This window comes from Lissotriton vulgaris, chromosome 7 (assembly GCF_964263255.1).
Source record: "Lissotriton vulgaris chromosome 7, aLisVul1.2, whole genome shotgun sequence".
In the NCBI taxonomy this organism is placed as follows: Eukaryota; Metazoa; Chordata; class Amphibia; order Caudata; family Salamandridae; genus Lissotriton; species Lissotriton vulgaris.
Window position 1 is genome coordinate 943,332,832 of NC_141695.1, and position 24,144 is coordinate 943,356,975.

Here is a 24,144-nt window from a genome sequence, read left to right on the forward strand (position 1 = left end):
GGTGTCTCTGACATGTGATCTCGTATTCAAAACAAACGGCTGTAGGTATCTGTCCAAAAATGTACCTGTGTTTTCATGAATACTCCCTTTGGTCGAGACGATGGGTCTCATAGGTGGTCTGGTAGGGTGCTTGTGCACTTTGGGCAACATGTATAACAACATGTATAACACGGGAGGTCTGGGATTAATGGGTGTAAGATATCTGATATTGGAGCAAATAACACCGACACACAACAACAACAACAAGAAAACCTTGTTAAAAAGAGAGAACTTTTGGATCCGCTACATGGCGACGATGCAGCCACAAGGACTCAATGATAGGATGGAATTCCTATGTTACCTTTGATCTGTATATCTTTTGTGCTATTATTGTCTCACATTTGCCATTAACATCATGTGAATTTTTCCCATTACTGGCCTGTCTAACTCGTTAAATTTATATTTTACTATTCATTATCGTATTATATTCTTCTTTCGCTTTTAGGTAAGCACATTTGGGGTGTTGGTTGAGGTTGCTTTCACGCTGGCCTATCGTTTGTTTACTTTTCACACCTGTCTAAGAAGGCGCTGAGATTTTCGTTGTGTAGTCCTACGTTTATTATCACTATGCACGCAGCGCGTTTACTAACTTCACCGACACTTTGAACGCTTGAGGCTTCTCGCCGGATGCAGATTGCACGAGTCCACAGACTTCAATCTCAGTGAGTACCTCTACCGAGGACCATGGCGAACTTGGCTATGTTGTGGTTTATCCACTTTTTGTGGTTACTGACGCAAGCTTTTATTTTCATAGGTTGTCATTACGGTTGATCACGGATGTAAACATCCCCATGAGTACCAGTCCCAGCTAGCGGTGTTACGGACTTTGCATGTTCGTGTTTCTGGGTGCTTTTAAACGGCTTACTTCACACTCCCTGTTTTAGCGTTTTCTTGACTGCTGGCAAACACGATTCTTTTCATTAACCCATCGATACTTGTTGTCACTGGGCTTTCTCTGATTTCTTTATTTCTGTATACTGGGCTTTGAGGGTTCCCACCAACACTGTTTGTCATTAATGGCACCACTGTTGAGTTCTTAGTATTACTTTTACGATACTGTGGCATATGTACAATTCTAGTGACATTATGATGTTTTCCTTTGGTTTGTAGAACTGTCCCCTGAGGAATGGCTTCTCATCAGCCCGAAATGCATTGGGATTATTAATGATTGGATTACACTTATTTGGATTATGTTTACTTCATACGTTTTGAAGCATTGATGAACCATACATGAAAATAATGAATATGGATAAAAATTTGAGAAACGACGTAATCTTGTGGATTTAACTTTTGGATGAACTTTATTTAGAACTTTAGACTTGTTAGTCTTCTTTGTGCTGTGCACCGGGGAGTCTTCCTCCAAGTGGGGGAAGCCTTGCAGTAGCCTCATGGGAACAGTCCAGCCCGAACTGCCAAGCCATGTCTTCCCTGGACCGGAATCAAGCATCCTAGGACCGGTTTCTGACTATCAGCTGTCTTCAGCCAGGATAGCTTGACCTGAATAGCACAGCAACTATCTGATCTCGTTTGCATGTGGCTGAAAGGGAATGTTAAACCCTAACTAACATGAGAGGAGGTGAAGGGTGGCAGTAGGAAGAGGTAAAATTAGATTTGAAATTTCTCCGGTCACAGAGCAGCTTTCCATCACCATATTGTACCATGGTAGTAGTCGCATAAATCTTTCTCATCCATGTAGAGAGTTGCCCAGTGGTGTACTGTCTCTACTTTATCTCTTGAAATCCCTATAAGTAAACATGGCCTGGAGGTCTAGGGCGACCTAACCAAATGGGTTCAGCACACTGGATAAAGCATGTTAAGGTAAATAAAAATGGGCAGCATCCATGTAATCAGTGGTGCTTTGAGGGAAGTGCACTTTCACTGAATGTATCTTCATAGTTTGGTTATGAATTCCAGTGCCATTTTTATTGAAAAGTATATCAGCATCTAGAACTTAACTTTTAAGTAAGGTCTTTCTCCTGGGTCAAATAGAAAAAAGAGATTATAGAGAAGGAGTTCACTCCAATCATAACGGATCAACTTGAGGCTGGATAGTCATTTAAGAAGGCACCTGCAGACCAGCACCATGGTAAAGTATTTTGCAGTTTGTTAATACAAATTGAAACCGCTCGATTTTTGCATTTCTCTAGATGCTATTCTAGCTTTACTCTGTCTTTGTAAAACATCAGAGAGGTTCAGCCATAAAGCGAAGGACGGATGTCTGACAATTGATTTAGAAATCAAGCCTAGAGACGTTAAATATGTATTTGTGCAAACTGCCCAAAATCAATAATGTTCATTAAGATGAAGGATGGCTGTAGGGGGTTTACGTTTTTCTTACGGTAACTATTAAATACAATGGCAGTGTGGGTTTTCTCAGTCTAGACGTGGTAAATAGATCCTACCCATTCCTGTTGTATTACTCCCTCCTTGCCTTTACCCTTGTGCGCGGTACTGGGAAATGACTTCTGAACTGTCTGACAGGGTGAGCATTACAGATCATAAGTCCTCCTTGGACACAAATGTGGAGGAATATTATGTGCAGTCTTTTTAGATATGAAAGGTATTTGTTTTCTTTTATAAACAATTTTTAATGTTTTATTTTTCTTTAAAGAACAAGCTGTTTTTAAGCTCCTGATGAGGGCCTTGGGAAAGGTAGGCATATCGCGGATTTATCGCACTCTCATTATCAATGCCCCAGCACTTTAGACCACCTAAGAACACACTGGGAGAGATGGTTGGGCCATCAGGAGGATGACGATTGGCACAATGCCGTTATGTCCCCACGGGTCATCAATATATTATCCAGACTGAGATTAATTCAAATTTATTGCCTTTACTGCGCCTATCTTACTCCGGCCAGACTACATAGATCCAGTCTCCGCCCATGCTGCGAGTGCCCTCGCTAGTTTTTACCAAGTGGTGTGGTCATGTACAGTGAAACACAAATACTGGACAGACATAACAACAGAGCTTACTAATGTACTAAGGTGGGAGGTCCTGTGCACTCCTCTGGTCCCCTTGCTGGGGGTGCTGGAGGGATCCTATGGTTCCTGGGCAGACAACGTATTCCTGGGTACAGCCACTCTAGTGGTGAAACAAAATATAGCAGCCAAATGGAAAAATCCTACACCTCCAACCTTGACAGAGTGGCCAAAGAACTGGACTGGTGCTTGATGCAGGAGGAACCCATCTATGAGGCAAAAGGTTGCCTGTCAAAGCACAAACTAGTTTGGAGTAAATAGCTTGGTCAAATGGGTTAATTCGAGTGATATAGTGAACCTTAAGACTCCTATTGCAGCTACCTTTTATGTAACTACCACCGACTTATAGTTGATGCTGCATGTTTGTTATGTACTGTATTCGAAATGTACTAAGTGGTCTGTTATTGAAAAACTCGATAAAAGTGATTATCAAAAAAAAAAAGAACAGACCGTTTAAATTTTATGAACGTGTGGTATAAGTTAAGAACAAATGTTTTTGTGGTTCGAACATAGAAGCGAGGCAAGCTGAACTATTAGTATGCAGGCCAAGAATAGTACATCAAACATTATATGTATTAGAATAATTATTTAGTAGTCCCTATATTTTATGGTGTTTTACCAGGCCCCCTCTTTCTATGTAGATCTGTAGATTGTCTCCTCTGACCTCAAACAGTAATACATCTCCCTCCTCCAGATTTACAGTGATGCAACCTCATCAGATCACTAGGAGCAGTGATATCTCATTTAGAGAAGAGGAAACCTAAGCTCACCAGCTACTTCTCCATTCTTCCATTACACGCAGAAGCCTTAACTTAGGACAGCCCCGTTTCTGCCCAGGGTGGCCTTCACCGTCCCCGTGCTCTACAGTCTTTTAAGACTATAATAAAATCTATCATGGTATTTTAAATGGATCAATTAGAGGTGTGGATAGCCAACCCCTGAGGCATCATCTTAGACACGCTCCACAACTTGTTCTCGATTTACTCCAAGTTGGCCTCCCCCTAGGCTTTTAGCCTAGGGGAAAGGTGTTGTAATGTGTTTTGTAGTTGCCTCCCCCTTATTCAAATGTGACACTCTCATCTCTCTGTAGACCTTACCTGGTCGTGGTGTGACTTCGACTCATTCTTTTATGGTCACGTGATCCCTGACACAGAAACGCTCTCACCTCTTTGTTTTATGTTCCATGATGACGTTCAGAATGGTGTTTTGTCTTTGCCCATTTGAAGTCTTATCTGGAAGACAGTCCCTGTCTTTGTCTCTAATGATGTCTTTCTTCTGCTTCTCATTGCCTTCTATAGAAGGCTTTAGTGTTAACCCCATAAGTGCTGCGTCGGTGCGTTGGCAGACGGCAGCACTACCTCCCCAGTGCTGCGCATGACCATTGGATGTCCATTCAGCACTGGTTCCAATGGACAGCGCAGCACTGGGGAGGGATGTTTACTAGCATCTATGAGGATAATTACCAGGGAGGAGTAAATCTGTGAAGTACACCCTCTAAACATTTTTTAAAATATTGTCTTTGCCTCAAGACATTTTCCCTTTGGCAGGGCAGCAAAGACTGCCCAGTTCTGTTCCAGGGCATGTCGCAACTGGAGGTATTTGTAAAATTGTGATTTGTGTAGTTTGAAAATTTGTGATACACTCTTGGAAAACTGTCTAACTGTCTTCACACACATCACAGTTTCAAAATTCCAGTAAGGACATATGATCCGAAAGCCTGTAGCTTTGCAAAGTTTGCTAACCAAGTTCCCTGCCCTAAATGTGACTTGTGTGTCTACCTTCCCATTTAATCCAGGGGATCTGACCAGAGGGAGGGAGGACGGGTCCCTCAAGTAGATCCAGCTCCAAGCAAATGTCAGATTATTTTTGGCACTTAAAATACAGCCTTACATGACAGGGAGGTGTGCTGCCTGTTGAAAGGTATTTTATCACCTTTGTGGTAACTGTGAAACTAAACCCCTTCGCCATAAATAAATGTAATTCTTTTTCACCATTACATTCTTTATTTACAATAGGCTAGGACACTCAGCTATTGTCATATTTCTTGATCTTTACAGCGAGCGATGAACACAATAAATCTCTTAAACTTAATCTCTGAAGGGAAAGGAAGGCCAACAGAAACACAGATTTTTTCCCACAACTTTCGAACCAGTGCATATCTAGATTTATTGTAAGTGCCTGCGATCATGGGGCACTCCTCATAGAGTCCTGTCTATCACAGTTTAAATGTTGTGTTTTCCGATTCAAATGTTTGACTGATCACAAAGACAGCTTCATAATTTCAGTTGTAGGGAGACACATTGTTTTTTAAAAATATTAGGGTCCAGCTTGTGCAGTGCCTTATAAATCATCATACTTTTATTAAATTGTGTTTAGAAGTTTTCTAGGAGCAAGTGCAGACTGAGTCATTGAGCTGCAACTGATATGTGAGCAGTTGCTCTCTGTAGTAGCTGTAATTTATTCATCTAAACAAATTGAAATTCTTCAGAGAGCCTATTTTCCTTGTTTTTAGCGATTCCTAATTGGTCGCAAATTGCGACCTACCTCATTAATATTAATGAGATAGGTCTATTATGACCCCTTAGGAATCGCTAAATGAAACTCATGGAATGAATAGCAGTGACCTAATTGCGATTCATAGAAAATCGTAATCAGGTAATCAATATTCATAATATTGATACATGCGGCCCTAGATACTGTATCTAGTCGAATCTGCAAGTGGATTGTGTGGTTGCAGGATTTTCAGTTTAATATGGAGTATGTGCCCGGAGTGTCCAATAAAGCAGCATATTGTCTTTCCAGATTGGCAGTGTCCGGTAGTAAGAAATCTCAAATAGAAGATTGGTGGGTGGATGAAGACATTCAAGTATGTAAAGGGACTGAAGGGTGCATCTAGGAAACCGAATGGTTGGAAGAATTGTACAAGAACCGTGTGTTGTGTAGTGTAGGAGACAGGATTCTCAAAGGAGGGGCCTGAGATGTGTCCTATGAGAGTAAGAAGGCCTTTTGCAGCACGAGGAAAGAATTATCTGTGATGAATAGAGTGGGCATGAGGAATTTAAGATTGGTGCCCTCTTACATTTTGATAAGTGACAAGACAAAGAAAGTGAGAACACCCCCCATGGTATGAAGGGATTTGCCAAATGCCTCTTGGGAGGAAATTGACCTTGGGTCCTATAAGTATGGGGTCCAAATCGATGTTTTTACTTGTGCTAATGGATATGTTCTCCTGGGGGCCTGAAGTGGCTGTTTTGTCGGAAATTATTATGGCATCAGTGATCAGGTTTTTAGAAAAAGTCTTCAGCCGAGAGAGCAATCCAGGGACCATACTTACAATGGTGTTCAATTCACATCAAGTGCCATGGAAATTTTTTGTGTAAGAGGGGTATTTTGCACAAAAAATATTTCACTTAATAATCCGTGAACTGACAGCATGGTGAAAAAAATTCAATAGAAGCTTGAAAGAGGGTTTACAATTGGCAAGAATGAGTGGGAAAGATTGGAAGGGTGAATTGTGGAGAAAGGTTAAAACCTACATGTTCTCCCCGCCTGCTACTACTGGTCAGACTCCTTTTGAGTTGTTTCACAGGAGATAGCCCAGCCCTGAGACTTGTCCCTTTTGGATGAAGAAGAGTGCCGGTCAGGATGAATTTGAATGGCTAGAACGCAGTCGCAATATGGCTCATGATTGCAGTGTGAGAGAGAAGAAAACGGACCTATGAATAACAAAAAGGGGTCTTGGATGTGAAGGTGGAAGTTGGAGCTAAGGTCGTGGTTAAGCGCTTCAATCCTAACAATTGTCATATTAATCTTTACAAATTCACCAAGCTTCTTAAGTTTGTAAAATTGTTAAATAATGCAGTACAGTTGGAAGATGGACGTCTGGTTGTTTGCAATTGATCACATATGTGGTGTACCTGGCACGAGAATAGATGTCTACAGACTCGATAATGCCACACTCTATTTTTTTAACATATTTTACAGTAGTTAATTGATCAAATGTTAGGCTGTACCAAGTAACAGGTGAGGACACTTTGTGGCCCTTATTTATTGCTGTAATTTATTTTGTAGGTTGATTATTGCTAAATTTGTTGTTTCACCGGTTGTGTGGTGTTTTCTTTCTTTACACTTTTTCTGGTTATTTTTCTTGTTCTGGACATTTTTCTGGTCTTCTGTGGTGTTTGTAATGTTTGCAGGGAGGTTGTGTGGCGTCTTGATAGTCCTGATGTCATTGGGGGTTCCATTTACTAGATTATGATTTAGGCGAGCTGTTCTGGTTGGAGGAAGAGACAGGAAGCTGGAGTCCTATTACCAGAATAAATAACGTTTTTTGGACCACATCATTGTTTCCCAGTGTGCATCCTTGGAAGAGACTACTTCAGTTACCTTAGTAACTCGCCCACGGTGTGTTGAATCGAAGATGGTTTAAACCTCATTTTCAGGAGGCAATGTGCCCCTGAGATAAGGCACCTCACAACATAGCGAAATGCAATCAATAAATGAAGGGCCCACTCAATGAGTTCTTAATCCAGAATAAGTTGTGCATGATTTATTTAAAAAATTCAAAAGGTGCAAGTGCAGAGATAATACATGCCAATATATGAAGTCAGTGTCATGAAGGTTTCTCAGAATAGGGCTATACAGAATAATGTGCAAATCAAAACAATTGTAAGTCCCAAGTGAGCAGCACAATCGTTAAGGAATCGGTCAGCATCCTAATGGCATCAAATTCATTGAGAAAGGTCTGGTTGTCCCCCAAAATCAGGGGTTTATATACAATTTAATTCAATTGGAAATAATTTGTTCTGCAGAATCATTATAGTGTGAGCAAAAGAATTATATTCGGAGCTTTCTATAGCAAAGCTTTATAAAACATCATATTACCTTAACGGTGACCTGCGTAGAGCACCCGTCCTGCTCCACGGCTGAGGCTGTTCATATGTGCTGATGGCATCCAAGATGCCAGGCGGGTAACGCACGACTTGCCACTACATCTTTTTCCAGGCTGAGGAGCCGGGATCCATCCATGACCGCAATTCGATCCCCATCTGCATGCTCCCTTTTGCTCCCCGCTCTCAGGCTGGCTCAGTTGGGGGATTCTTTGGTGCCGCGAGAAGCGGAGACTGGGCGGCAAATTCAGGGGGTGAGCTGATGGCTTTTTCATGCCTGGTAGCCACAAGCTGTGGAACTTCTGACTAGAACTGAGATGACAAAACAGCGTTTCCCCAGCTACAGATGACTTAAATATATGTTCTTTGGAGGCGGGGGCAGGGGAAGCCATTCTGGGGAAGTGGCTTGAAAGTGCATTCCTGTGGAAAGTTGTGGAGATGTAAGGTGTAGCCAGGTGTGCGCCGTGCGCCTCCCACGAGCGTCTACCAGCGTTAATCTGCAAAAAGGATGAAGAGGCTGTCAAGGGACACAGCAATCGAGAATCATGCGGCAGCAAACCTAGCGCATAGAGCGAAACACCACAGCCATACTCCCTCTGTTAGGGGAATCAGACTTAAATTAGCCGACATTGAACTACAGAACACTTCTGATTGAATGTTTGGTCAAGGAGCCCATCAAGGAAAGAATAGAGCAGCTATAGAACTCCTAGGGGGAGAATTGGCACTGGGCAAAGAATCAGAGACAATCATGGAAGCTGAAAACAGTGGCTTGGTGTCCCCAGATGCACTATGCATGGATACGACAATGGGTAATGAGTCTAGCATGAATGCATCAAGAAAGTCGCTGGACGGACCAGAAATAGGAAGAAGGGGCCAAACAAATTGTCTAACAGCCCTTCTGGAACTCAGCTATTTCAAACATACCATTTGTTCTTTTGCACTGCGGCCAAAGAGCACTGTAAGGAAGGGAAACATCTGCCATCAAAAGGCAGACCAATCCCAGAGGCTCATGACAAGACAGTAGGGTTGAATCTAGTGACTACTAACTCTCTGTCACCTGTGGTTTGGGGAGGCATACAGGCGAAAATGGCAGGCACCTCGGTAACATTGGTCTTCATACCCGAGACTCTGCGGATTTAAGTGCAAGAGCAAACCTTTGGGATAAATTAATCACAAGTTGCGTCGATAAGCAAGCTCCTCCATCAGATTTATGGGGAACTAAAACAAATGAAAATATCCAAAGAAGAGGTGCATTAAAAAACAGAGCAACAACTCTGCTTAATCCACACCAATATGCAGCAGCTTTCCATACGTATTTCTTCTGTGGAACAATGAGTCTCTGATCTGAAAGATGCCAGACCGAACCATCGGAACTTCAGATACAAATGGATAACGCACAAAACCGGTCGCGCCACTCCAATTTAAAATTTACTGGGGCTCCTACGGGGCACGAAAATGGCCAGTTCATGACCGGCCTAGTGTCGAAACTTATCCTCAAACAGGTTATCGTAAAGCCACTGCACAAAATATAGATGTAACAATCATTCGAGCCCATCATGTTCCTGCAGTTCAATCTCCTAATTCAAAATATCCTCGGTCGATTTTATGGAACTTTTGAGATTTCAGGATTGAGGAATGTATTCTGCCCAACGCCGTCAGAAATATCAGACCCCCGAAAACTTTTCTGTCAAGATGTCTGTCTTTTCCACATGATGATGTAAAAATTCAAAGGCCTGATCAACAGCTTCCAGCGTCTTGGTGTCCCAGCAGGCATTGTTCAACAGTCCCAGTTAAAAGTTCTATATAAGGGGCGGGCACAGATTTTGCAGTCTGTTGAACAAGCGCGAGGCTTTCTACATTCCATCCAGAAGTCTGGGGGTGGGGGTAAATCCTTCAAGTAAAGTGTCTTTAGGTTTGAAATCTGAGAGTGCGCGAATTGTGTGAATCTCTATTTGACCTGGTACGTATATTTGAAAGAATGTTTTTCTTAAATTGTCTGGTTCACTATTACAATTTCATGCGATGCCTTCAGTAGCCCCAGACAGCCTTCAGGTGCTATGCCAAAGTGCCATACTTTAGGGATGGGGAGGGGACTTGAGCGGGGAGGAGGGATACACTGAGGGGGTGGGTTTGACTCTCTGACAAATTTGGCAGGGGGGCTCCAGGATCTAAGGGCCAGATGTACAACCTGCATTTGCGACGCAGTAATTGGGATGCACAAAAATGTCTGAGACACTGTTTGCGATTCCCAATGGGGTCGCAAATTGCATGCATCATGCATATTATTGAGGCTGTCGCAATTTACGACCCCCATTGGGAATGGCTAGCACTCCCAGGGATGGTGGCCTGCTGGGGTCAGCAGACCTCCATGTCTGGGACTGCTTTTAAATAAAGCATTTTTTTTTTAAAATGCAGCTTGTTTTCCTTAAAGGAAAACGGGCTGCATTTAAAAAATAAAACTGAAACTTTTCAGTTTCATTTTATAAGGGCAGGCAGTGGTCTCTGGGACCACTGCCTGCCCTTAAAAATTATTTGCGCATGCATTCACAAATGGGAAGGGGTCTCGTGGGAACGCCTTCCCGTTTGCTAGTGCTTTACCACCCTTCTGAGAAGGGTGGTAAATTGCGAGTGTTTTGCAACCGCAATTGCATTCACAAAACATTCTTACATAGCTTAAGGAGTTGCTATTAGGAAGGGACGCCCTTGGAACACCCCTTCCTAATAGCAAGTTGCTAATCCTATTTTGCGAGCCGCAAATTGATTTGTGACTCGCAAAATAGGATTAGTACATGGGCCACAGGTTTTTTACAGGCGCAAACGGGTCTAAAACCCATTTGCGCCCGCAAAAAACGTTTGTACATCTGACCCTTTGAGTCTGAGGGGAAGATGGGGCACTTGGGGGAAGGGGATGGGTAGGGGAGGCACTCAAAAAAGATAATCAGGTTCGCAATTCCTATTGAAGCATAGCACTATGGCTTTTTGTACTTTCATTCGAATCATGGAGATTATAGTATATTATGGGTGGGCCAATCAGGGACAGGGTAGCGGACAATGAGACGTGATCGCCACAGCTGTGGACCTGCAGCAAGACAGCTAAATGGGAGAAGTCAGGATGACTGATTCAAGACCAAAATGGAAATCATTGGAATGGTTTTATGCAATACAAATGGCATTAATAATCACAGGAAGTTTAGATCTATTCTATCATGGCTTAAATCAGCAGGTACACAAATAGTCTTGCTCCAAGAGACACACTTGAAAGGGTCTGCTAAGCAACCAACGATGTTCACATTTGTATCGCAGGCATTTTATGCATCCACAAATGCAGCGGGGGAGAGACATTTTATTAACTCGAAGTTCTAGTGGCAAAGTGTTGCGGGTGGTGCACGATCCTAATGCCAGGTGGATTTTGGTCTCAGTGAAGACCTATAACCAAGTCATTCATCTAGGTAGGTATTACGGGCCTATTGAGGATCAGGAGACTTCACTAGAAGATGTTTACAAAACTCTAGCCTCATTAAAGGGTTAGTATTAATTGGGAGGGAGGGAGGGGGGGGGGGCTACAACCTAATCCAGGAAGTTACTTGCGATTGCTCACGTCAAAATAAGTATCAGAAGAAACCAAAATCAGCACCGTTTTTGCCCATATGGGGCGTGATCTTGTTTTGATCGACCCCTGGGGCACCAACTATATAAAGAGATGTGAGTGTACTCGTTTCTGTAAAGGTTTCAAATTTGCTTCTCGCATTGATGTTTTTAAAATATCACATAGCTTGAGAAGAGCTGGAACCGGCATATTTTCAAACATTCTCTGATCATTCCGTTCCTTATGCAGATCTTAATATGAATAACCCTCGGCAAGAAAGACCACGATGGTCTTTTGACAAACCCTTACTAATGCAAGAAGGCTGGGTGACAACTATGCGTTCTGCATTAAAAGGTTTTATGCAGAGAAATGTGGATACAGCCTCCAGCTTTTCAGTTTGGGATCATACAGAGCCTTTATACAGGCCAAGTTAATAGAGCAAGGCAGGAGGGAATCACCACCCTGCAAAAAGGATTACAGCAGACCGAGAGAGCTGACCTTAGTTTACACACCACCTAATTAAAAGACCAAATTGGCAGCAGCAAGTCAGAATTTTAAGGAATATATTACATCTAGAGACTTAATCAACCAGAAGTCCGGCTTGCAGAGGTTTTTATGAAGAGAGTGAACATGCTGGGCACTTTTTTGCATGGTCGGTTAAAAAGAAACGTAACCAGGGGGTTGCTTTCGAAGGCATTTTTGATGCAGAGCAGAACTGCACTTTGACAGATATAGACCAGATCAGTAAGGATTTTTTAGACCACTTTTCTGAGCTTTACACCTCCGTTAGCAATCCCTTGCCCAATGCAATTTAAGCCTTTTTTCACCCAATCAAATTACCTTAATTGGATAACGAATCACAGCAGAGGCAAGATTGTCTTATTAAGTGGGCAGAAGTTAAAGATTTTATCAAGCTTCTTCCTAATGCTAAAGCATGCGTTAATGACCCTTTACTGGGCAAATATTATAAGGTATTTGCTGCTCAGCTGGTGGATTTCCTAGCGGTATTATTTGACGAACTCTTAGACTGAGGGGAAGTTCAGAAGGAATTCACAGAGGAAGTCATTGTGAGTTTCCCCAAGAAAGACAATCCTCCTGAATACCCTCGGTCGTATCGCCCCATAAGCCTTTTACATTCAGACTAGAAGCTTGTTGCAAAAATCATGAGTTGTCTTTCCTTTGCCTCCCCCCTGCTTTGATAGTGGTACAGGAAAATGGCTTCTTGCCCGGAAGATCCATGTCATTGAATACCAACTTTCTTGTGCGGGCAATAGATTTTTTTCAGCCAATAAGATAGAAACTACTATAATTATGCTCGATACCGAGAAGGCATTTTACTGTGTTCAGTGAGAGGTTATATTCACGATTCTTTTGCGTTTTGGATTTCCCTACAAACTAGTAAGGCTACTGTGCAATCTATATGCCAACACGAAGGCCAAAATTATTATCAACTCTAAAACCGCAGGGACTATTCCAATACGCAAAGGCATGCAACATGGCTGTCCAGCGTCACCAGTATTGTCCGCTCTCTTTGTAGAACCTTTGGCAATGGCTCTTAGACAAGACCCCGAGATTTGTGCGTCGCTTCCTGGCACCCCAAAGTTAAAGTTATTTGCTGATTACCTCATTCTTTATTTAGCAGGTACAACCCATTATGTACAAAACACTTTTTCTAAATTGCTAACTTTTTCAGATATTGGGGGCTGTAAGAGCAACCAGCCCAAATCAGAAGATTTTATATCACTGCTCACCTATGCTTTTACTTCCAGATATGCAGCAGCAGTTTTTGAACACTCCCATATTACACCTTTGCCTGAGAACTTCCCTCACTCTATTCACAGGACACTGCAGTACTTGGTTTTAGAATTGTATTTATGGAGGTATTATTATATATCAAAAACATTGTTTCGATTTGAATGTGCTGTTTAGCATTCTGTGTTACCTTTTCTACTAGGGATCACTGTTGTTTCATAATAATAAATGCCCCACGTCCCTTGGATACCTATGGTCTCCCTTGTTACATTGAAATATGTTCACTTGCAGGGCACACTGCTGTCCCAATGTGGCTTGCTTAGTCACAATGCACTATTGATCCTTTTTAGGTTGAAGCAGGTTGTAAAAATACTCCCTGGGGACAGTCTGACATATTGAAAGGTTACCATGGAATGCATTCCACCCATTATTTTTCCGTTTGCTTTGTGGTTTGTAACTCACATTTCCTTGCTGGCTTGATTTGTTTTAAGCTGCCAGCATGTCTTTGTCCCTCCTGTGGAGCATAGCCTGTTTGCCATAGCTCTTTGTATTCTTCCACGGGTGCTTGCTTTCTGTAAACAGGCCTTTAAATTTTGTTCTTATCCTGTAACATTTGTTGAGCATTCAAAGACAAAGATCTTCCGAAGGAGCTTGGTGTTTACTTTTCTTTCACTGACTTCAAAGCGAGAGGATTTATGCTGGATACTGGGGTGGTAAAGCAAATGGTTTTTTCTACACACACAAGAACATGTAAATGCCTGTAAATGAACTATGAAAATATTTCAGTATATATGCGAATTAGGATAGCGAAAAGGAAGCATATTATTTTGTCATTCTGAAGTGGAATGGAAACAAATATTTTAATATGATCAAAACAAATCAATACACCAGGTGATGCCATTTCCACACATTATCATTTTTGCTCTGTATAGTTTTATCAGTATAAACTGTATGTGCAAATGCAATGGTCATTTCAGTTGGAAATGTTTTTCTGTGATGACAGTGCGCTGTCACACCATGGGTACACCACTCTACACCACTCCATTCCACTCCACTCTACACCACTCACTCTTTGACTCTTCACTTTAAAACACTCCACGCCACTCTATGCCACTCCACTCTGTGCAACTTCACTCCTGGCCTCTTTACTCCACTCCATTCAACGACACTTCACTCTATGCCATTACACTGTCCGACGGTCACTCTATGCCACTCCACTCTGCTTTGTGTCGCTCTGACACTATACTGCTCCACTCTACTCTATGAAATGTCCTCTACGCCACTCCACTCTACAAATTGGACTCCACTCTTCAACACTCTACTCTTCTCTATTCACTCCACTCTGGTGCTCTACTTCAATGTCTTTCACTCTACTCCATTCCACTGTATGCCGCTCCATGCCACGCCACTATACGCCTCTTTACAACACTTTACTTCACGCTGCACCACGCTACCCTACTCTATACCAGTCTGTGCTACAACTCTCCATTCTATGCCACTCCACAACACTCTACATGCCACTCTACGACACTCTATTCTACGGCACTCCACTCTACACAACTCCTTCTACACCACTCCACGACACTTTACCATGCGACTCCACGACACTCTACTCCACGCCCCTCCAATGTACACCACTCTAAGACACTCTACTCCCCTCTGCAACACTCTACTTAGCACTGATCCGCTCCGCTGGATGTCACTCTGCAACTCCGCTCTATGACACTCTGTGACAGGCTACTCCAATCTACACATTTCCCTCTACACCATTTCAAATAATTTTTCTCCACTCTACGACACTCTGCTCCACTCTGTCCCTTCACTCTACGCCCCTCCACTCCCACTCTCCAACACTTTACTCCACTCCACTTTACGCCACTCTACAACACTTTACTCCACTTTACATTACACCACATCACTCTTCGCCACTCTACTCTACTCCACTGTACACCAATCTGCCACTCCATTCTAAGACACTGTATGCCACTCCACTGTGCTCTATGCCACTCTTCTCTGACACTCTACTCCACTTTACGCAATTCCCTGTACGCCACTCCACACAGCTTTACTCCACTCTGCGCCACTCTCCACTGCGCCACGCTCCTCTGTACCACTCTCCTCTGCGCCACCGAACTCTCCGCCACTCTACTCTAATCTATCCACTCCATTTTACTACACTCTATGGCACTCCACTGTACTCTATGCCACTCTACTCTGAGTATCTACTCCACTTTACGCAATTCCCTCTACACCACTCCACACCACTTTACTCCACTCTGCTCCATGTCAGTCTGCACCAATCCATTATGTGCCACTTCACCGCCTTCCACTGTACTCCACTCTGCTCAATGCCACTCTGTGAATCTCAACTCCATACTTTGCAATTCCCTCTACTCCAATCAACACCACTTTATTCCTCTCCAAGATGCTCCACTCCTCATCACTCTACTTCACTCTGTCACTCCACTTTACGCCACACCACAACACTTTACTCTGCGTCACTGTACACCCCTCCACTCTACAACACTACACTCTATGCCCCGTTACTCTGACACTTTACCACTCTGTCACTCCACTCTGCGCAACTCTACGACACTCTTCATCACTTTCTACTACTCTACAGCACTCTACTTTACTCTTCTCCACACCACTCTGCTGTACCCACTCCACTCTACTGTACTTTATGCCACTCCAGTCTGGTCTATGCCATTCTCCTCTACTCCACTGCACTTTACCCTAAACCATTCCACTCTGCGCTACTCATCGATACTGTACTCCACTCTTGCCACTCCATTCTAAGACTCTCTACTCTTCACAACTCCACTCTGACACTCTACTCCACTCTATGCCATTCTACAGCATTCAATTCCCCAACACTCTACATCACACTGTGCCACTCTACGACACTCTAATCAACTCTGCGCCCCTCCACCCTATGCCATTCACTTTATGCCACTCTATTCTAATCCAGTCTGTGCCACTCCACTCTCCGACACACTACTCCACACAACTGCTTCTATTCCATTCACTCCACTCTGACACTCTACTCCACTGTATGTCACTCCAGTCTATGCCACTCCAGTCTACGACACTCCACTCTGACATGCTGCACCACACCATGCCACTCTAATCTACTCTAGGCCCCTCCACTCTGCACCCCTCTACTCCACACCTTTCTACTCTGCCCTACTCCCATCCACTCCACTCCACTACATGAAACTCCACTCCATGACACTCCACTGTACAACATTCTAATCCATTCTTTATCTCTCCACTCTACGACACTGCACTCCACTCCACCCCACTCTTTGCCTTTCCACTCTGACACTCTATACTGTGCCTCTCTGCTCTACAGCACTTCACGACACTCTACTCCACGTTTCGCCTCTCCATTCTACGAAACTCTACTCCACTCCTCGACACTCCATACTGTGACACTCTGCTCTACAACACTCCACAACACTCCCCTCTACGCAACTAACCTTTAGCCATGCTGAACAGCAGTTACGCTGGGCACAATATGGATTACCTCATAATGAAATGAGGGAGAGAGAAGCTAAGTTTAATTTGGCTTCCATCCGATAGGCAAGTAATCAAGAAAGACTGAATCACTCGTCCTGTTTTTAACCAGGGTCTAGGATTCTTACTGTCCTAAAAAACCCTCATTCACGTGAAAATCATAGGTGCGGTATATCTTGGTTTTCCGCAAGGAGTACTATGTGAAAAGCATCATCGTCGGGTCTTTTGTTATGCTTTCCTCCGCCTGGAGGGAGACCAACTGGTATTCACAGTAGTGATCAGAGATGGTGAGTGTGAGAGTGAAGTGCATTTAAAATTGCCTCCATCTATCAGAGCTAGATTTTATTATGTTGATGATGGGGTAGGCTTAAAAAGGGAACGGTGGCACCTAAAATAGAAGAGTTACTGTTCTATAGCACCTGTTTAAAAAGCGTGAGCGGTTGACGTGTTTTAGCCTTCTAGTGCCCCACAGGGTCATTGGGCTTTCTTCAGGACCAAGTGGTAGCACATTTACTATTTCGTAATGCGCGCAGGTAAATACTGCACTTACCCTTCTTACGTGTGCTTAATAGCACAGTGACTTGCTACCACTTGGTCCTGAAGAAAGCCCAACGACCCTACGGGGCACTAGAGGGCTGAAACATGTCGACCACTCACGCTTTTTAAACAGGTGCTATAGAACAGTAACTCTTCTATTTTACACACCACCCTTCTCTTTTTAAGCCTTACCCCATCATCAACATAATAAAATCTAGCTCTGATAGATGGAGGTCATTTTAAACGCACTTCACTCTCCCCCTCACCATCTCTGATAACAACTGTGAATACCAGTTGGTGTCCCTCCAGGCGGAGGAACGCATAACAAAAGACCCAATGATGATGCTTTTCATGTAGTACTCCTTGGGGAAAACAAAGATATACTGCAAACTACGATTTTGACGTGAATGAGGGTTTCTTTAAGACGGTAAGAACCCTAGACCCTGGTTAAAAACAGGACGAATGATTCATTCTCGCTTGATTACTTACAATATGGATTAAACAAGCTCTTGTGTAGGTGAGAACTATTGACTTTGACAATGCTTATGGTGAGATTCTAGCATTTTGGCGGAGCCCGCTTAATCCAAAAGACTCCTCACTCATTTCTTACTGGTCTATTTTTTTTGTTTTCTTCACCGAATCCACTTTAGGATGGCTTATAGCTCTGTATAAATATTTGAAAGTATTTGCCAACTTTTTTTTTTTTTTTTAATTGTATGCAGAATGTCCAACGAGCATTTATTTGAAATAATGTTATTGATTTCATTCTGTATGTAATAAAATAAGAAAATGGTCCTTTAGTAAATAACTAAAACTAGAAGAAAGTTTATGACAAATAATGTGTTTTTATGAAATTTGGGTTGTAAATGCTGTTCGTATTAATTTTTAAAGGCTGAAATAGCTCTCCGTAGAAACATACATTTGCACAATAGTGGATGTTCTCTCAAAAGCGCATTGTAGATCAAAAGGATACACAGTGGGCCATAATGATCCCACCATTGGGTGACAGCAATTATCAGAACACTACAGCTTTTTGCACATACTCTCCAATTTATGCAACAGAATTCTACCTTGCTAGGTAAATTGTAACACTTCTGTAAGATGGTAAATATGTGCCAATGCTGGAATGCAAAGACAGGGTTCAGAAGGAATCTCAATAGTGGCTTCTGTGATGCTTGGGTTGGTAGTCTGCACTGCAACATTGAAAAAAATCAGGAGAAATATTTTTTGAGGGACTCTTGTTAGACTCTTGTCTTGTCTGTATCTCTTTTTGAACTGTTTTGAGGCATTTTATGGAGCAAACAACAACGTTGCTTTCATAAGATTGTCAATGATTAAGGTCTTGTCCTAGAAACTTCATCTGGCACAGCTAGTGCCTTGGTTTTGATTGATCTGTGTAGATTGTCATATCCTAATATATGTCTTTCAGGATTTCGACATTGCTGGGAAGTATGACACCATGGTCCCAGATGCGGAGTGCCTGAAGATTGTGCATGAGATCTTGAGTGAGCTGCAGCTGGGTGACTTTCTCATTAAGGTAATCCTTTCTTGTTTTTTACTTTACACCTAAAGTTTTTAATTTAGAAGGGATATCTTAAATGTGTGTTGCTGTGAAGATAACATTATTATGGGTGGAGTTAAATTATAGTAAGCAGTAAGTGATGGGAAGGGGGTGTAGAATATGTAATTGAGACCTTATTTGAAAGCTTTTGTATTTGTAGCTATTTATAGGTGGTATTTATATAGCATGAACCGATCAGTTGAGTGGTGTACATCAAACCGGGTTAGGTGAAAGTTTAAGATTGTGAACTTCATCACATGGGAATGGAAAGGGGTCAAATAAAGTAATTGCACACAATCCACAACATAATATAACCAGTGTTTACAAAGCCAGTAGGTCTTAACCTTGGGAACTATTAGCTTTGCCAATGGTTTTTAGCAATACTGTGCAGCGTGATGAAAGAGGAAACCAAAAAAGACGATACCAAAGGGGATGATGACGGAGTGTTGGAGCAAATCAAACACTCACCCCCAGTCAACTGTTTAATCCATCATCATTCTTTAGCTCACTCCACCCCCCAGTTCAGACATGGCCATATGCAGATCAGTCTGACCCTGAGCCTCATGGGAAGAGTCCAGCCCGAACTGCCAAGCCATGTCTTCCCTGGACCGGAAACAAGCATCCTGGGACCGGTTTCTGACTAATTAGCTGTCATCATCTTGCCCAGTATACAGACTATTTCCTTCAACCGTTGGTCAAAGGCTTGCCCACATACATCAAAGACACGGGGCATTTCCTAGACATTATCCACAATGCAATATGGACCGAAGACTCTCTGCTAATTACATTAGACATCGAGGCCCTTTATACAAGTATAGAACACAACATGGGTCTCAAAGCTCTTGAATTCTTTTTGAGCACAAGACCAATAGACTGTTACAATCACAACAAAATGTTGGTGGAACTTGTATCATGGAGTTTAAACAATAATTACTTTATGTTTGGCAAGGATGTCTATTTACAAAGAAGAGGTGTCGCCATGGGGGCCTGCTTTTCCCCAAGCTATGCGTGTCTGCACGTAGGCTATTGGGAGAAGCAGGTCCTCATGGGTGAACATCAAGATACTTTTTTGGAGAATGTTGGTATGTGGGTTCGTTTTATAGATGACGTGTTTTTAATTTGGAGAGGTGATGAGTTGAGTGCTCTGAACTTTATTGAAAAACTCAATGTCAATGATTACAATCTTAAGTTTACCCATCATATAAGTAAGAGTTCAGTAGACTTTCTTGATGTTAGAGTTTACATTGAATCCAGCAAATTAGCTACTACTCTCCATAGAAAGGCAACAGCGGGCAATTCGACCTTGCACGCAAGTAGTGCCCATCCCAGGCACACAATTGACAATATCCCATTTGGGGAACTGCTCCGACTTAAAAGAATCTGCAGCTCTCAGGATGAGTTAGACAAATGTACAGCAGAAGCCCTTACAAGATTTCGTGCTAGAGGGGTATAACAATCAAATCCTCAGCCGGGCTGTCAATAAAATGAAACTACGAAGCAGGGAATCACTTTTTAAACAGCTTAGTGATAAAACAACTGTCAATGACAATAATGAAAACTCTGCTCTTAGATTCATTACATCTTTTAGTGGCCAGGACAGGAAAATTAGGTCTATCTTAACAAAAAGTTGGCCTATTCTCCAAACTGATGGGGTCCTGGCTTTGAATCTACCCCAAAATCCAAAGATTACGTTCAGGAGGGGACCCTCCCTACGTAGTCATGTGTCTAACCCATTCCCTGAGTTACCCAAAACTACAACTTGGCTTCCCCCGCGACTTGGATTCTTTAAGTGCTCAAGTTGCCGGGCGTGCAAATTTGGTGTCAACACCAGCACTTACACGACTCCCTTCAGTCCTACACCCTTAAAGATTAGGGGAAATTACAACTGTAGGACTGAATATGCAGTATATGTCCTGGCGTGCACATGCGGCCTGAGGTACGTCGGCAGTACTCGGCTGGCAGTGCACGCCAGGATATTGCAGCATCTTCGTGCAATCGTCAACAATGACAGTGCGTATCCAGTGGCGAGGCACTTCAAAAGTGTGCATAACAACAACTTGGAGTGTCTCAATTACTTTGTCTTGGCATCTGTACCCCAACCCCGTCGGGGAGGAGACAGAGACAAGATGCTTCGCCAACTTGAATCTCGAATGATCCTAGAACTGGATACCAAGGTGCCTAACGGGTTGAACACCACGGAGGATTTCTATCATTTCCTTTAGGGTAATATGTATTCGTAAACAATCTAGAATTTACATATCCCTACTTCTATATAGCAAATCCAATACCTCTCTGAAACTAATCTTAATAATTCAATTAAATCTAGAGGATTTTTTCTAGGTTATTTTTCATTCCCCTTTATCTTTTTACTAGTTTCAACAACACATATTAATACTAATTTAATTTGTGGATTATAAAAATCCTCTTTCAGGAAAATTATTATTGTGTTGATCTGTCTTTTCACCCTTATTTTTCTTTGACCTGTTGAAATGCTATTTACTGTGAAACAATAGGTTGTTTTGTTTTCACATATTGGTTGCACATTTATTATTAAGGTGTTAGGTGCACTATTAAATCGAATTTGGTACTGGTTCATGATAGATAAATACTATGCAGAGGGGTTGCCATCAATTATTGATGTCCCCAATTTATCATAATTAATAAATCTAGGGGTTGCCATCATTTTAGAGATGTCCCCGAGACAACATAGATTAGATCTGACAGTTATACCATTATAGATCATTCAAATAATCTGTTTATACTAAGTATATATCGCGTAAGTTTGTATAATATGACCTAAGCAGTTTTTTAGAATAACAAATTATTTTTGTATTCAAATTGTTGTTAAGTATTTGACATATGCTTTTAAAACAGAGACTGTGTTATTTATACAATGTTTACATATTTGCGGTATTTTGCACATGAACACAATTTTTATGGTCTATGAATTGTCTCTATTAATGCATTCATGCAGATATTTTGTTGTCTAAATATTGAATTAATTCAGTTATATTTAATAGCATGTGACAACGTCGGCATTCTAATAGGAATAGCAAATATATATATTTTTTTCCCTCGTATATTTGCTCTACATATATGAAATCAGTACCTTTTCAGTTTTCATTTATGTCACATGATGTATCACATGACTTGCGCAAGCATTTGAAAATTACAGGCATTGTGGGTAAACATTTTACTGTGAGCAAGGGCAACTGCCCGAAACGCGTCAGTTTTGCTGCTCAGTTTGCCTTGAATAAAATTATATTTTGCCTTACTGAGGATTCGTCTGGTCATCTGTTCTGGTTCCTTGGGGGCCAGGTTGCAGTTTTGGCTGTTTCTGTGTATGTATATGTATATGTATGTATATATATATATATGTATGTATATATATATATATATATATATATATATATATATATATATATATATATAATCCCCATTTGAGGCAGAGGAACTCTGCTGATTATATGATGGGACAGAAGCATAGGGGAATGGTAGAATAGGAAGTGACTTGTATGATATTCTTCTCAGTTCTCATGTTTATTAGTTCCGTATGACATTAGGTCATATAGTCCAATGGTTTTTGCTTTGCATTCTGGCTCTTGTAGTCTTGATTTTATAATGGAATAAACGATTATTCAGATCCCAGATGTTAAAGCAAAAGCATGGACTGTATAAGCTGCTCGCGATTGGGTATCTTTATAGCACTGTGCCTACACTGCGTTGTCAAGGATGAGGCTGACAGATGGTGGTTAGTTTAGAGATAAAATTATTACTAATCCGGTCCTCAAAATCATATCTTCAGTCGGGCACTGGGCAGTGCCTAAAATATCCACTCCCTTTATCTGAAGTGCAACAAAACATGGAAGGCAATTTCAGTCTCTGAGTGTCTCTCTGATAAGAGCTCACATATATTAACCTCAACACAGTTTCCCCAGACAAACTGATAACACCAGATAAGGAAGTGATCAGAAGGCGTGAGAGAGTTATTTGTGTGGTTGTATAACATAATTGTGAACGTCACTGGCTACTTGACATTGTGATATTTGACAACTATGTACAATCTTATCTGTTTCATAAAAGCCTGCTCCACAATGTTATCTAAACAGTGTTACAAGTTACTGTGTACGAAATCAATAAATCATACATTGTGGTCATACGTAAAGACATAACCCTCTGAGCCAGTTAACATAAGTCTTGTATACATGCATTCTAGCACAGGAATGGATGTAGACAATGACACTAATTGATGCATGCACAAAAATACATTTTGTGTGACAAAATCCAACAAGATAAACCAAACTTGTAAGAAGCAATGTAAAGTAACGATAAAAATTAACTGTGGTGGCACAATAACCCAAGTAGGGCCTTTCTAGTTAATAGGAGTCTATTAAATCGCTAGATGTTCAACACATTCATCTGACTTTTCAATAAATGCTTTGTAAAATCATATATTTTAAAGGGCACTGTTCTGACTAAATAAAAATAACTGATTCTCAAATACTAAAGAGCCTTGTGTCAGAGTCTCCTTTCTTTCATGTGATGAGTACAACGCAGTTAACCACGTTCCAAGGTGTCTGGTAGAAACCTTCATAAATGTTTTTCATAAAACTCAGTTAGCTCTAGTTGTAGGTTTTGCAGAAAAGGTGTGAATATATGACGGTTGAGTAAGGGGTGTCTTCTAAATCAGGCCCTTTTAAAAGATAGGAGTTTTATTGTATTGGAGTTCAATCCCTTTACTGTCTCCTGGAGTAATCCTTAACTCCTCGCTGTTGCCTTCTTAGGAGAGAATTATTACTAAATGATTAACTCTGTTAAACAGCATTGGCCACCACATATAGCGCCCAGTCACCACCTAATGTCCCAGGTCCCAACGAAAAGGTCGCTCTCTGTACTAATGCCATGTTCCAGTTGTATTTAAATATTTGGGCAGCTTCTAAAAGACTCAATATAGGTAGCATGCGCTATTTAAAAAAAAAAAAAACACTTTCGCAGAATACCCAAGAAGGTGTACAATTCACAGGGATGGGACAGACACCACCACTACATGTGGTACTTGGGTATATTTTAGTCTTGCAACTAGCCCAAGGGAGGGGCAGACAGCTAAACAAGCCTGGTTGCCTGAAAGACATGTAAATGTGCTCGACTGGTCAATTTACAAATTGCTTGTAAGCCTGTTTTGGCTTTAATTGATGGCATCACTTTAAACTTCCTAACGACACCGCCTATCCTCCACTGTCTGTAATGCAACATTCAAATAATGACTTACATATTCACAGT

The 24,144-nt window shown here is 41.7% G+C and overlaps 1 protein-coding gene across 1 annotated transcript in view; it reads left to right on the forward strand.

Moving 5' to 3' along the window:
* LOC147702786 (histidine--tRNA ligase, cytoplasmic-like) overlaps nt 1-24,144 on the forward strand; it is a 244,763-nt gene that overhangs the window by 88,745 nt on the left and 131,874 nt on the right. Inside the window, exon 6 of the mRNA XM_086931377.1 lies at nt 18,733-18,840. Coding sequence (XP_086787503.1) covers nt 18,733-18,840 — 108 coding nt within the window. The remainder of the gene's footprint in view (nt 1-18,732; nt 18,841-24,144) is intronic.